The sequence below is a fragment of the Phycodurus eques genome, chromosome 20 (assembly GCF_024500275.1).
Source record: "Phycodurus eques isolate BA_2022a chromosome 20, UOR_Pequ_1.1, whole genome shotgun sequence".
Classification (NCBI taxonomy): domain Eukaryota; kingdom Metazoa; phylum Chordata; class Actinopteri; order Syngnathiformes; family Syngnathidae; genus Phycodurus; species Phycodurus eques.
In genome coordinates, this window is record NC_084544.1 from 6,491,737 (window position 1) to 6,504,075 (window position 12,339).

The 12,339-nt window shown below is 42.3% G+C and overlaps 1 protein-coding gene across 2 annotated transcripts in view; it reads left to right on the plus strand.

The window, feature by feature from the left end:
* Nucleotides 1-1,607: 1,607 nt before the first annotated feature.
* LOC133396186 (growth factor receptor-bound protein 10-like) overlaps nt 1,608-12,339 on the plus strand; it is a 49,762-nt gene continuing 39,030 nt past the window's right edge. Inside the window, exons 1-2 of one of the 2 annotated variants that reach the window (XM_061665719.1) lie at nt 1,608-1,697; nt 8,073-8,180. In XM_061665719.1, coding sequence (XP_061521703.1) covers nt 8,130-8,180 — 51 coding nt within the window. In that variant the 5' untranslated portion in view covers nt 1,608-1,697; nt 8,073-8,129. Of the gene's footprint in view, nt 1,698-8,072; nt 8,181-12,339 lie in introns of those variants that run through there. The other variant, XM_061665720.1, reaches the window with a different exon arrangement.

Below are 12,339 nucleotides of genomic sequence, written 5' to 3' on the forward strand. Positions count from 1 at the left end.
AGTTGACATTTCAATGCTACTAGTACGGAAAGCTGTTTAAGCATTAATTTGATATCCTTGATATCCAGCTGATCCATGTATTAGTGTGCGCTTTGTTCTCACTAGTAAGACAGTTGAGCACACTATAGTAGAACAACTAGGGCACACAAGTAGAAAGTAGAGAAAGACCGATGTTTTTTTTCAGGGCCGATACCAATTATTGGAAGTTAAAGTGGCCAATATAACCGATATTTGGAGCCCATATTCATTTGAAGTAAATGTAAAATGTTGGCATCCGAATTTTTAATAATACAAACTCCAACACAAGTCACTGATGGTGTAGTGGTGCACTCGCCTGACTATGGTGTGGGCAGCGTGGGATCAGTTCCCACTCAGTGACGGTGTGAATGTGAGTGCGAATGGTTGTCTGTGTCTATATGTGCCCTGTGACTGACTGGCGACCAGTTCAGGGTGTAGTCCGCCTTTCGCCCGAAGTCAGCTGGGATAGGCTCCAGCGCCCCGCGACCCTAACCAGGATAAGCAGTGTTGACAATGGATGGATGGACAAACTCCAACACTTTGCTTAAATGACTTGAAGCATATGTTTATTAAGCAGCTTTTCAGATTTGAAACCTAATTTTTTAAAATCTTAGACAATAGACAGCTTTGTTTCAAAATTCTAATAGAAAGGCCAAGCAGTATGTCTTAAATGAAAACTTAAACAAATAAATCGCTCCCTAAAGTTTTCTACAGTAAATAAAGTTTTCAAAAAAATTTATACAACTGAAATGTTAATCTTTGACTTAAGTTTTAAGTTAACTTAAGTTAAGTTGACTTAAGTTTTAAGTTAAATCAAAAAGTGCAGGACGTTACCAGGGCCAGGGTCTTTTATAATGTTAACAGAAATGTGAAATAAATAAATAAATATTTCCCACAAGTTTACACAGTTTTAAATTGATCTCTTATTGATTGTTGGATTTAAAAGAAAAAAAAGGTCCATGCCGATATGCTTCAAAATGCCGAACATGGCTTGACCGATCATCGGTCTATCCCTATATAAAGACTGTGTCGAACTAGTATTTTTGTCTTCCACTACTGTATGACATTTGTGCACTCGAGTAGGACAACTTTCGCATATTTGTAGGACAACTACACGTTATAGTGAGGCAAAACTGTGCAGTAGTTAACAACTGCGTGCGACTAGTAGTACTACTACAGTCACACCGTATGTTTGCACGTTTGAGAGCGCGCGGGGGCAGAAAACGGGGAGTGGAGGGAGGGGAATTGACGTGCACGCGCGTTGCCCCGGCTCCGCGCGTCACCTGGTGGTGAGGTCAGTGCGCGTGCGCGGATGTCTGAAGGCGTGCGCGCGCGCATTCGTGTGTCCAAGAAGAAGAGAGAGAGAGAGAGAGAGAGAGAGAGAGAGAGAGAGAGAGAGAGAGAGAGAGAGAGAGAGAGAGAGAGAGAGAGAGAGAGAGAGAGAGAGAGAGGAAGGGGGGGGGGTGGCCGGGCTGAAGGCGGACAAGGTGAAGAGTTTGTGTTTTCTGGGGTGGGGAGGAGGAGGAGGAGAAGAAGAAGGAGGAGAAGGAGTAGAAGGAGAAGGAGAAGGAGAAGGAGAACGGGATCAAACCGTGTGGAGATCCATAGGAGGACATTCGAGGCTCGCCGGTTCCTTCGACGCTCTTCACCGACGCAACCGCTGCTTCACGACGCTTTCCGTAAGAAGTTATTTACTTTACTTGTAACTTAGCTGGCGCTCTTAACGCTTGACGGGGCGTTTTAAAACGTAAACGTGAAAAATGTTCAACGTTAACGAGCGAGAAGATTGCTGCGTGTGACAAGAACGACGTGGTTGTATTTAAAATGACACCGAGCATTGCAACGATGCGGAGAAATGTGTTGTTTACATGGTTGAGCTCAGCCAAATGGAGCACAAGCTAGCTCGTTTGACGGAGAATGCAATCCCCAAAGATTAAAAACTTGACAGCACCAGTGGATAAGTGCTCAGTTAAAGTTACGTCCCTTTGAATAACAAACAAACACATTGATTTATATACAGTACACTTAAGCAACAGCATTGAGTGTACAATAAATGGTCTATCATTATAAGCTGCTGTCAAAAATAGCTATGCGGCCGGAGTAAATGTATGTTTCTTTTGGGCTCGTGAGCCAAGGCACATATTTTACGTTACAAAAATCTCATGGCGCATCAGCAAACAAACAAAAAGTGCATTGACTGAAATAATCATCACCACAATTTACTCACATTTACTTCTAGTGTGAAGTCTGGGCTTGCTTAGTTGAACACAAAGCTATTAGTCAGTTGAATGAATGCCAACAGGTGGAAACACAATTTAATTGTGCCTTTTGCCATCTAGTTGAAGCATTTAATTACTCTGCTTCTTACTATACATCTAAGATACATCATTTGGAGTACGTATATAGATAATGATATTTGGACCAATTAAGTGGAATTGGCTAATTTCCCACGGCACAACTGTTGATCTCTTGTGGCACAGTGGTTGGGTATCACTGAGATATTGTCATCTGGAAGGCTTATTGTTAGACCTGTTCTAAGTTTAAAAACGTACATGCACCTTCCGAAATTGTAAAAGTGTCAGGAGTATAAGCTTTAGGTAATTGAACCGTCCTGTTGCGTAATTCTAGAAACAAGAGCAAATGCTATTAAGAAATGTAAACTAGCCAGGCTTGTTATATGTAATAATATGTTCCTAAGGTCGCTGCATCATATTTTTTTTCATATATTTAGTATGGCACTGGTATAAACACGTGCAGTGACAAACTACAGGGTGCCGCTCTGGACTCATAGGCAGAAATGCAATTTTTTATTAAATTGGAATTTTAACAAATAACATCTTTAATATGATTTCTAACATTTATGATGCAAAAGGTTGAAGCGGTGCAAGATTCACATGAAATCGATGCACTAACTACACATTGCCATCAATTGTCCACATGTCCAGACCTTAGGGATGCCCTTTATAGAAAGTGTAAACACACAGCTTTTTCTAGGAATGCAATGTAGGCTAATCTCTGCACAATACTCACATAACTACATTCCAATTTAAGGTATGTTCAAGATCAGGTGACATAAAGGCTTAACGTGAAGCTCAAAAAGCTTGTCCTCTTTTAACTAGTGAGCTGTGCAGGTGCAGGCTGATGTCGCAACTTGTGCAGTTGTAACTAGGAAACCAATGCCAACATTACAGTGGTGCATAGTATACAGGAAAGGCTTTCCTTGGATTAAGATATGCAACATACTTTAATGGCTATGACTCAAATTGTGCATAAAATGTAACGTTATAGACCATCCATCCATCCATTTTCTGAGCCGCTTATTCTCACAAGGGTCACGGGAGCGCTGGAGCCTATCCCAGCTATCTTCGGGCAGGAGGCGGGGTACACCCTGAATTGGTTGCCAGCCAATCGCAGGGAAAATACAAACAAACAACCATCTGCACTCACATTCACACCTACGGGCAATTAACCTATCATGCATGTTTTGGGGATGTGTGAGAAAACTGGAGTGCCCGGAGAAAACCCACGCAGACACGGGGAGAATATGCAAACTCCACACACGCGGGGCCGGGGATTGAACCCAGGTCCTCAGAACTGTGAGGCAGACGCTCTAACCAGTCGCCGCCTGACCAGTGGTTTTCAAACTTTTTCAACCAAGTACTACCTTAAAAAGATACTTAGCTCTAAGTACCGCCATCATTACCAACATGAAAATATACTAGTGTAGTAGGCCTGTATTCATTAAAAATGAGGTGGAGATTTTATTCCTTAAAAGTAAGTAGTAGGTTAATATTGTCAGTCACTGTAACATTATGCACTTTTTTAACATTAACACTGAGGTTTAATCTAGGAAAATAAAAAAAACAGCACTTAACGATTCAATTAAAATGTATTGCACATAAAAATTAAATAAAAGTTTTACCCAAATGTTTGAAAACACCCATCCATCCATTCTCTGAGCCGCTTGTCCTCACAAGGGTCGCAGGAGGACTGCCGCCTATCCCAGCTATTGTTTGAAAACACATGGGTCTAAAAGATTAAATGCAAATGTATGCACTTAAAAGTTAAATACAATTGAACAATACTGAACAAATGTACTGTACTGGATTATATAAAAAAAAGTTAAAGCCACTGTAACATTAGGCACAGGTTGAACATTTAATTTTGGTGATTCTTTTACATACCACTAGAGAGTGCTTGTGTACTACTAATGGTTCATGTATCACGCTTTGAGAATCAGTGTTAAATACAAACAGGGCAGCCCTTTCTTCCAATAAAAATCGTATCATTTGTTTTTGCGTCACCCTACTCACAAATAAACCAACAGGTGAAACAATAACAACCTCCCTCCACACGTGTGGCATTATTAAGTACCCCCACGGCCCATTTAATTCTCAGGATCTCCCCCGTTCGGTCCAGTAAAGCTGAATTAGTCCCATTCTCTCCACAAGGAACCACAAATGTCAGCAAATGTCAAGCACTCTGAGCTTTGGCTTCACTTTCAAAGCCTATTAGCGGTACGGCTTGCCCTTTTGGCCAGCCGCTTGATTGGTGCCAACAGACTCATAAGCCTTTGCTGCAACATGTGAGCTATACAGTGGAGCCTTAAAGGTTGAATACAATCCTTTAAGAGATGCTTGTTGAGCTCCAGTTTGTTCAAATTTTGAGAGGGTTTTCCACAGTAAAAATCTGTTCCAGAGTCCTGTCCTTGTACCTTTACAGGCAATGTTACATTACTGTCATACAAGCGTAAAAAAATAACAAGAAACCTCGGTATAGTAAACCTTGAAAACAAACAAAAAAATGTGAAGCTGTCGGGCGAGAACCTTCTATATCCAAATGTGATCAATTTCATATTTTTTTTAACAAATAAATACTAATTAATGGTTAGGCCCTACGTGGTCTGTTGTTGTTCCAAATTATTAATCATTCTAAAGTGTTGAAAATAATGAAAGCAAATCTCTTGGATACTTCAACTGCCTGAGAAGTTTTGTATAACTCCACCTCTTCCTTACTCTGCGGGAGACTAGCGGCATTATTTTGCCTCAAGATTGAAAGGCTGTTTGTTCTTCAGACAAAAACGAGTGGAAAATAATTAGATGCAATTTGAGTAGGTCTGCAATGCTTCGTTGCAGAAAGAAGCATATCAGCCAAAAAGCTAAGTTTGTGCATAGATTCATTTCCGCCTATTGCACCGTCTAGTCAGCGCATCGTTTTTTTTTTTTTGGTAGCGTCATGAAAAATTAGGCCTTTGAAGTAGAGTTTGGGAGGATGACATAATCACATTCGTTAGCGTTTGTTAAGTATTAAAGCTTTGTTACAGTTGCATCGATGTTGGTCCGCAACAGTATATGATAGCGATACACCCACTTTAATGATGTAGTTTTTTTGTAACTCAAGCAAGACTGTGTCTTTTTATTTATTCCCCCCCATGTCTCGTGAGACCCATACTTGCATATTAAGTTTTTTTGCCTGAAAGATTTCATCCTTTTTCAAATTGTTCGACCTTTGAGCCTTTCGGATTTTGAGGTAACACTGTATAAGAGGGAGAGAAAAATTGAGCGTAGTTATCAGCTGGCTACATGCGAATCGCACACACACATTCCCAATGAGCAGAGAGTGACCTAAAGATAGCAGCAGAGCCCCAGTGGAAACAGTAATTGGTGGGGTGCACAGAGAGGCTGAGGAGGAGATATTGTTTGAATCATCTGATATCTGTTATATAATGATATGTACAATGGAGACCCACTGTGAGAAAGCAAAAAGCAGTGCCAAGTAAGGGAGAGGAGCTAGTGAGAGTTCAGTGTGAGTGTGTTTCTGTGTGCAGATTCACATTCGCTGAATCTACGGATGTCTGTTTCCTTCCAAAGATTTATTGTGTTTGCTGGAGAAGTACCCGTTTTACAACTTGGGCTTTCTTGAATTCCGAGAAAATCTTGTCCATGAGGTGGATGCCCTTAAAGTGTGCCAGTTTTCCATTAAATTTGGACGCCATATCGGACGTGTGGGTGGAAGCAGATTCCTCCAACGGGCATTGTCAAGACATTAGTACGAAGGAGTATGAGGACCACAGTGAAAAGAAAAAAAAATTGTATTTTCTCCAGAATGGAGTCTTAATTTTAACGAATGAATGTAAAAAAGTCACATGCAACAGTCTGAGATTGGCAAGCCATGTTTCTTGGGGGAAACCTGTATTAATTATGTAATATTATTAAATATTCAGAGGATATGTTGGTTGATAATGAAACATTTTGTTCCCTAAATTTATATTTTTTCTTCTAAAAATTACTTTTTCACCCCATCATATTAAAAATCTATTCTTGTAAAAAGTACATTTTAATAAAAAAAATTCTAATATTAAAATTGTATTTGTGAATTATATGGATTTATTCCCATAAGTATGATATTTTTAAGATTTGAGAAACGTTTTGACTTTTTCTAGTATTTTTTTTTTTTTTTACCCCATAATATTATGACTATACTGTCTTCATTAAGTATTACAAATCGTTGAACTGCAACCTTTTACTTGTAAAATGTTGGCTATATTCCTGTAACATTTTCTCTCTCATGTATTTTTGCAACTTTGTTTTCATCGTATTGATTTCTTTTGTTTTCTTTTCTGCTTGGCTGCAAAGGGGGTGGGGGGGGGGGGTGGAGTTTGTGGTTTTTAAAACTGCTAGAAAGATTTGAATGTAGACACATTTACCCAGTCCCTTCCTTCCTTCAATTCCTGACCAAAGCTATGTTCCTCACGACCGTGAGCGAGACGTACAATGTATGCAATGTGCACTGTAAACAAGCTGACATTCGCCAAGGCTGCTATGTTGGTAACATGACTTATTCATAAAGGAGTGTTACAATAACAAAATGTTATCAGTTTGAGGTTTTATTTTTTTGGAATGTAAAATCAATTAAAAGTCAAAAAGAGGTGATAAACTGACCTGTCATGCAGAAATGTTGCTAATTCCCAGTTGTTAGCAAATGAGGGATTTTCCAGAGGTGGCTATACCGCCATAGTTTGAGCCAATCTCTAAACTGACTGGTCAGCACGGGGCTCCAGTGATGTGCCTGCTATCCATGCGGCCGCTAGTGCACGGAAAATGATTGACACCTCGTCTGTTATGTCTTCCATCGATTGGTGGTTTTTCCTCAGCCACGGTGGTTTCCTAAAACACATATGAGGGGTACAAGACAGGGCCAGAGAGGGCTGATGTTTTCCACAGATCATTTTACTAATGTATTATTGCCAGGTCAGACTTAACAGTTTTAACAAATTTGACAAAAAGTGATTTAATTTTTTTTTTTTTTGTACATTGCAAGCTGGCCCTTTAATAATTCTTGGCACATCAGGAAATCAGCCGACTGCAATTGCCATTAAAAAGTGTATGAACCAAAAAATACAGCAACGCTTAAGATGGGTCGTGCGTGTGTGTACGTGTGCCTATATCAGCTTTCCAAACACAACCTCTCACGTATTCATAACTTGCCCCCTGCTTACTCACAACAGATAATACTACAGAGTGCAGTTAAAATAGCCCACTCCGATTTCAAGTTCCCTCCGACTCCCCTCTTTCTACAGACACCCTCATGGCCCCTTCCCCCTTTGCCTTGCCATGCGGTCTGCAGGTGGTGAGTGGACGTGTGTTGCTATGGTGGTGGGTGGGTCGAGGAGTGAAGGGAGGGAGGTTGGTTCTTATTTAGGCTTAAGCTCCGGGCATTGTTTAGGAACTGACTTGTGTGTGCGTCGCACACAATGGTTGTGTTTACTTTGGATTTGGTGTGCACATGTTCATCCATGCATGCGCCTTCACTCGCACATGCGGACTTTGTTTTCTCTTTGGGTGTTGGGTTTGGTTCCCGCCGTCTTTCTTTAAGCATATGCCAAACACACAGCACTCTGCTCAGTGTTAAACACAAATCCCTCACCTGGAAAGACAAGACTATTTTAAGTTGTCTGCCTCTTTCTCACATAGTTTCTCAATGGATCACATCTTCTTTTTTCTGCTTCCCGTGTTTTTGATTTAAATTTCATGCATGTCCGGCGTTCTGTGCAGGGTGCTGCCGAGACCAGTGGGTGTCATTCCCTTTTAAGGAGGGCCTGAACCAATAAAATGGCCTTAGCAGGAGGCCCCGACTACTTCCTGTGTCACTCAAACTATCAGGTGAGTGTATCCAGAGTGAAGTAGGAGAGACAGACCTATGATGGCATGCACTACACACAAGAAGAAGAATAAATGTATGGTTAAATCAATAGCCGCTTTCACACTGGCTTCCGATTGCCGCATCAGAGGTTGAGCAGTAGAAAAGACAGTAGAGCTGGGGTGTTAGGGTCAGTGAAGGCAACACAGGAGATTATGTGGCATGACGGGATTGGTGACTAGTGTTGCCATGTCAAGGTATATAGATGAATTGGAAGACGTTGTCACTTTAAATTCATACACTGCTATTAGTATAAATACTCCTTTACATTTTGAAATGCAGTGGTGCCTTGAGACTCTCCCTTGGAGATGGGGTGAGAAGCTTGGTCATCCAGGAGGAGTTCAGAGTAGAGCCGCTGCTCCTCCACATTGAGAGGTGCCAGATGAGGTGGCTGGGGCATCTGATTCGGATGCCTCCTGGACGCCTCCCTGGTGAGGTCTTCCGGGGACGGAGACCCCGGGGACAACCCAGGACACGCTGGAGAGACTACGTCTCTCGGCTCGCCTGTGAATGCCTCGGGATCCCCCCGGAAGAACTGGATGAAGTGGCTGGGGAGTCTGGGCATCCCTGCTAAAGCTACTGCCCCCGTGACCTAAACCTCAGATAAGCGGTAGAAAATGGATGGATGGATGGATGGATGGATGGATGGATGGTGCCTTGAGATTCAAGTGACCCGACTTTGGAGTTTTTCTAGATACGAGCCATCATTCGGTTATTTTATTTTTTTGCTTTGATTTGCGAGTTCCAACTTGAGATACGGGTGCTTGTCTGTTTTAAAACTGCATAGGTCTGCCTCACAAGAGTCAGTTTAGCTCAATGCGAACATATATGAAAACATGACAGCAATTAGCATCAATGGATGCAGTATTAGAAACTTGGAAGCAACGGACATTGCAACAAAAACGGTGGGGTAATATATATATATATATGTGTATATATATATATATATATATATATATATATATATATATATATATATAATAGATACATATAATGATACTCAGATATACTTTCTTTGTCCTCTCTGAAAAATGACTAATATGACAGCATTTTATTGAGTCACTCACTCACTAATTGTAGAAGATTCTTCTTTGTTTGTGTCTGAATGACTATACTGCACTGTGTCCCGGTGGCCAAGGTGGGAACAGCACATTCAATTGGATTGTAGCATTATTATTTTCCTTTTTAAAATTGCCCCAAAAATGTTTTGTTGTTTTTTTAGGGGTGATGGGCTAGAATGGATTACTGACATTTCTACGCGAAAAGATGATTTGAGATAAGAGTGTTCCGAGTTACAAGCATGGTCACAGAAGGAATTAAATTCGTATTGTAAGGCACCACTGTACTGCATTACCCCTATGCACATGTGTTTATCTGTGTGTGTTTGTGTGCCTGCAGTGGTTGGGTGAGTCCGTTTCCCAATGAGTTACTCCCAACACATCAGACCCACTTCCAATGTCCAGTTCCTCCAGAATGAGAATTGTTTCTAGGCTGCAGGATTTTCTTCACTACAACCACCAGCAATGCAAATAATTTCTCTACGGAACATGGAGAGAGTCTATAAATAGAGGACACAAGAACAATAACAAGCTCGCAGCGTTGTCATGCGACGGGCCCGAAAGCTCGCGAGTGTTGCTATTGAAAGAGGTGGCTGAGTTTCTCACTATTTTTTTCCCGTTCATAAACGGAAGGTCACTGCTAACAGCTGAGCCTGTTTGAGGGGTCATTAAATTAAATTGGTTCACATTAGCTTCCAGGAAAGTTCCAGTTCTGCACCAGTAAGACTGCAGTGAATAGTCAATTGAATCCCCGTCGAGAGAAACATTCCTCCAGCCTGCATCTAGTGGGGGGAAAAAAACTGTTTGGTAGTCTGAGGGAGAGAAGTGGTAGTAACATTGCTCCGTGTGTGTGTGCGTGCGTGCGTGTGTTTGTGCATTTTACGTAAAGGCTGACATGACACAGCATGGCACCCATTCATTCCACCTCAGGGAGTCTCTGTGTAGGCTGTGACTGCAAAGTTAGTGTGTAAGCTTGTTTAAAAAAAAAAATTAAATCCATTCTTACATAACATGATAAAGAACCTTACTGCGAGCATGTTTTGGTCGTCTGGGCCACATTCCACGTCTTACTCAAGGATAAGTGTCTTGTCTGCCATAGTGAGAACTTTGAATCAAGGCAGTGGAAGCGCCAATCAACTGCTGTCTTTGTGTGCAAATGCACTCGTAAATGTGCACGCAAAACCGCAGCCCTCATGCTGGAAGCTCTGCTGAGTTATGGCCTGAACAAGGTCCGAAGGGAGGAAAGAACCAAAGAACGAACGGTGCCAGCAGCACGTCTCCTCCCTCAAAAGTTTGCCCGAGTGCCAGTGATCTGTCTCAGAGCTCGCACTACAAATCCCTCTTTCTTCTGTTCCTCTGAGTTCAGAGGTTAGCGGCGGTGTGCATTGGTCGCCCAGGCAACACTTAGCTCCCAATCTTGTGGTTGCGCTTCCAAGTAAGTATAACTGGTTTGCTGAGGGAAAAGTAGAACTGGTTAGATGCTGTTTGTTGGAGTGGATGGGTCTTTTGTCGTTTTAACAAAGACTGATTGTACAGTGTTACCTTGACTAACAAGTTTAATTTGTTCCCTTACCAAGTTAGCAACTAAATGTACTTGTATATAAAATCATTTCCCCCTCATTGAAATGAATTGAAATGCCATTTATCTGTTCCGGACCCCAAAAAAAAAAACATAATTTTTTTTTTTCACTTTGTCATAAAAAAACCCAATGTATTGTAAAACAAAGACAAAACTTTACAAAGGGAATGTATAGAACAATGGATTTATAAACTGTAATTAAGCCAAAAGTTACACACACTGTATCGTGTGTTGACATGTGACTTTAAAGGGGTTGGCCTACTTAGTTACATCACGAGCTCTGACTCCAGTTCCAGTTGGCCACATAATTAATTCAGTGTGAGTGTTTTCATTGTATATTTGTGTGTTTGACTATGTTTCCTCATTCAATAAGCGGTTGAAATTGCATCGGCGACTGCCACTCTCTTTTATTTTTTTCACTTTGCTTGGGCGGCGTTGTACACAAAGCATAAGGCCTGCTGCACACTGCGTGATGCTGTCAAACTCGATTGGACCGGACCATTGCATAAGAATGAGAGTTGCCGACTGACACATGCACATTGACCGATTGGCTATATGAACAGTTCGCCTGTGTCGGTGTTTGATGCTGCACATAGGGTATATTTGACTTTATCACATTTATTTTACCATAAAAAGATAGATTAATAGTTGAGGAAAAACCGGGCTGCTAAAGAGAGTGGACATTGGCGAGAACTAAAGCCAGAGTGTGGATGTCTTAAGAGGCTCGCTCTCTCCACTTGGTTTGAATGTACCCAGATCGGTACGTACCATGTGTGTATATTTTGGCCAAAAGCTTTGCTTTTTTCATCCGCAGGCACACTGGAAATCAATATAGTTCAGTAGTATTGCAAAACTTTTATATCGCTGACGTCGGGCCGAAACCTCCTATGTCTACATTTGTCTCTAAAAACCCCTATGACGAACAAAATATATGGATCTAGGTTTCCCTTGCCCGGATGCGGGTCACCGGGGCCCCCATCTGGAGCCAGGAATGGAGGTGGGGCTCGAAGGCGAGTGCCTGGTGGCTGGGCCTGCACCCACGGGGGCCCGGCCGGGCACAGCCCGAAAGGGTAACGTGGGTCCCCCTTCCCATGGGCTCCCCACCTGTGGGAGGGGCCATATGGGTTGGGTGCAATGTGAGCTAGGCGGTGGCCGAAGGCAGGGACCTTGGCGATCCGATCCCCGGCTACAGAAGCTGGCTCTAGGAACGTGGAATGTCACCTCTCTGGCAGGGAAGGAGCCAGAGCTGGTGTGTGAGGTCAAGAAGTTCCGACTAGATCTAGTCGGACTCTCCTGCACACACAGCTTGGGCTCTGGTACCAGTCCTCTTGAGAGGGGTTGATTTCTCTTTCACTCTGGAGTTGCCCACGGTGAGAGGTGCCGAGCAGGTGTGGGTATACTTATTGCCCCCTGGCTCGGCGCCTGTATGTTGGGGTTCAACCCGGTGGATGAGAGGGTAGCCTCCCTGCGCCTTCGGGTGGGGGG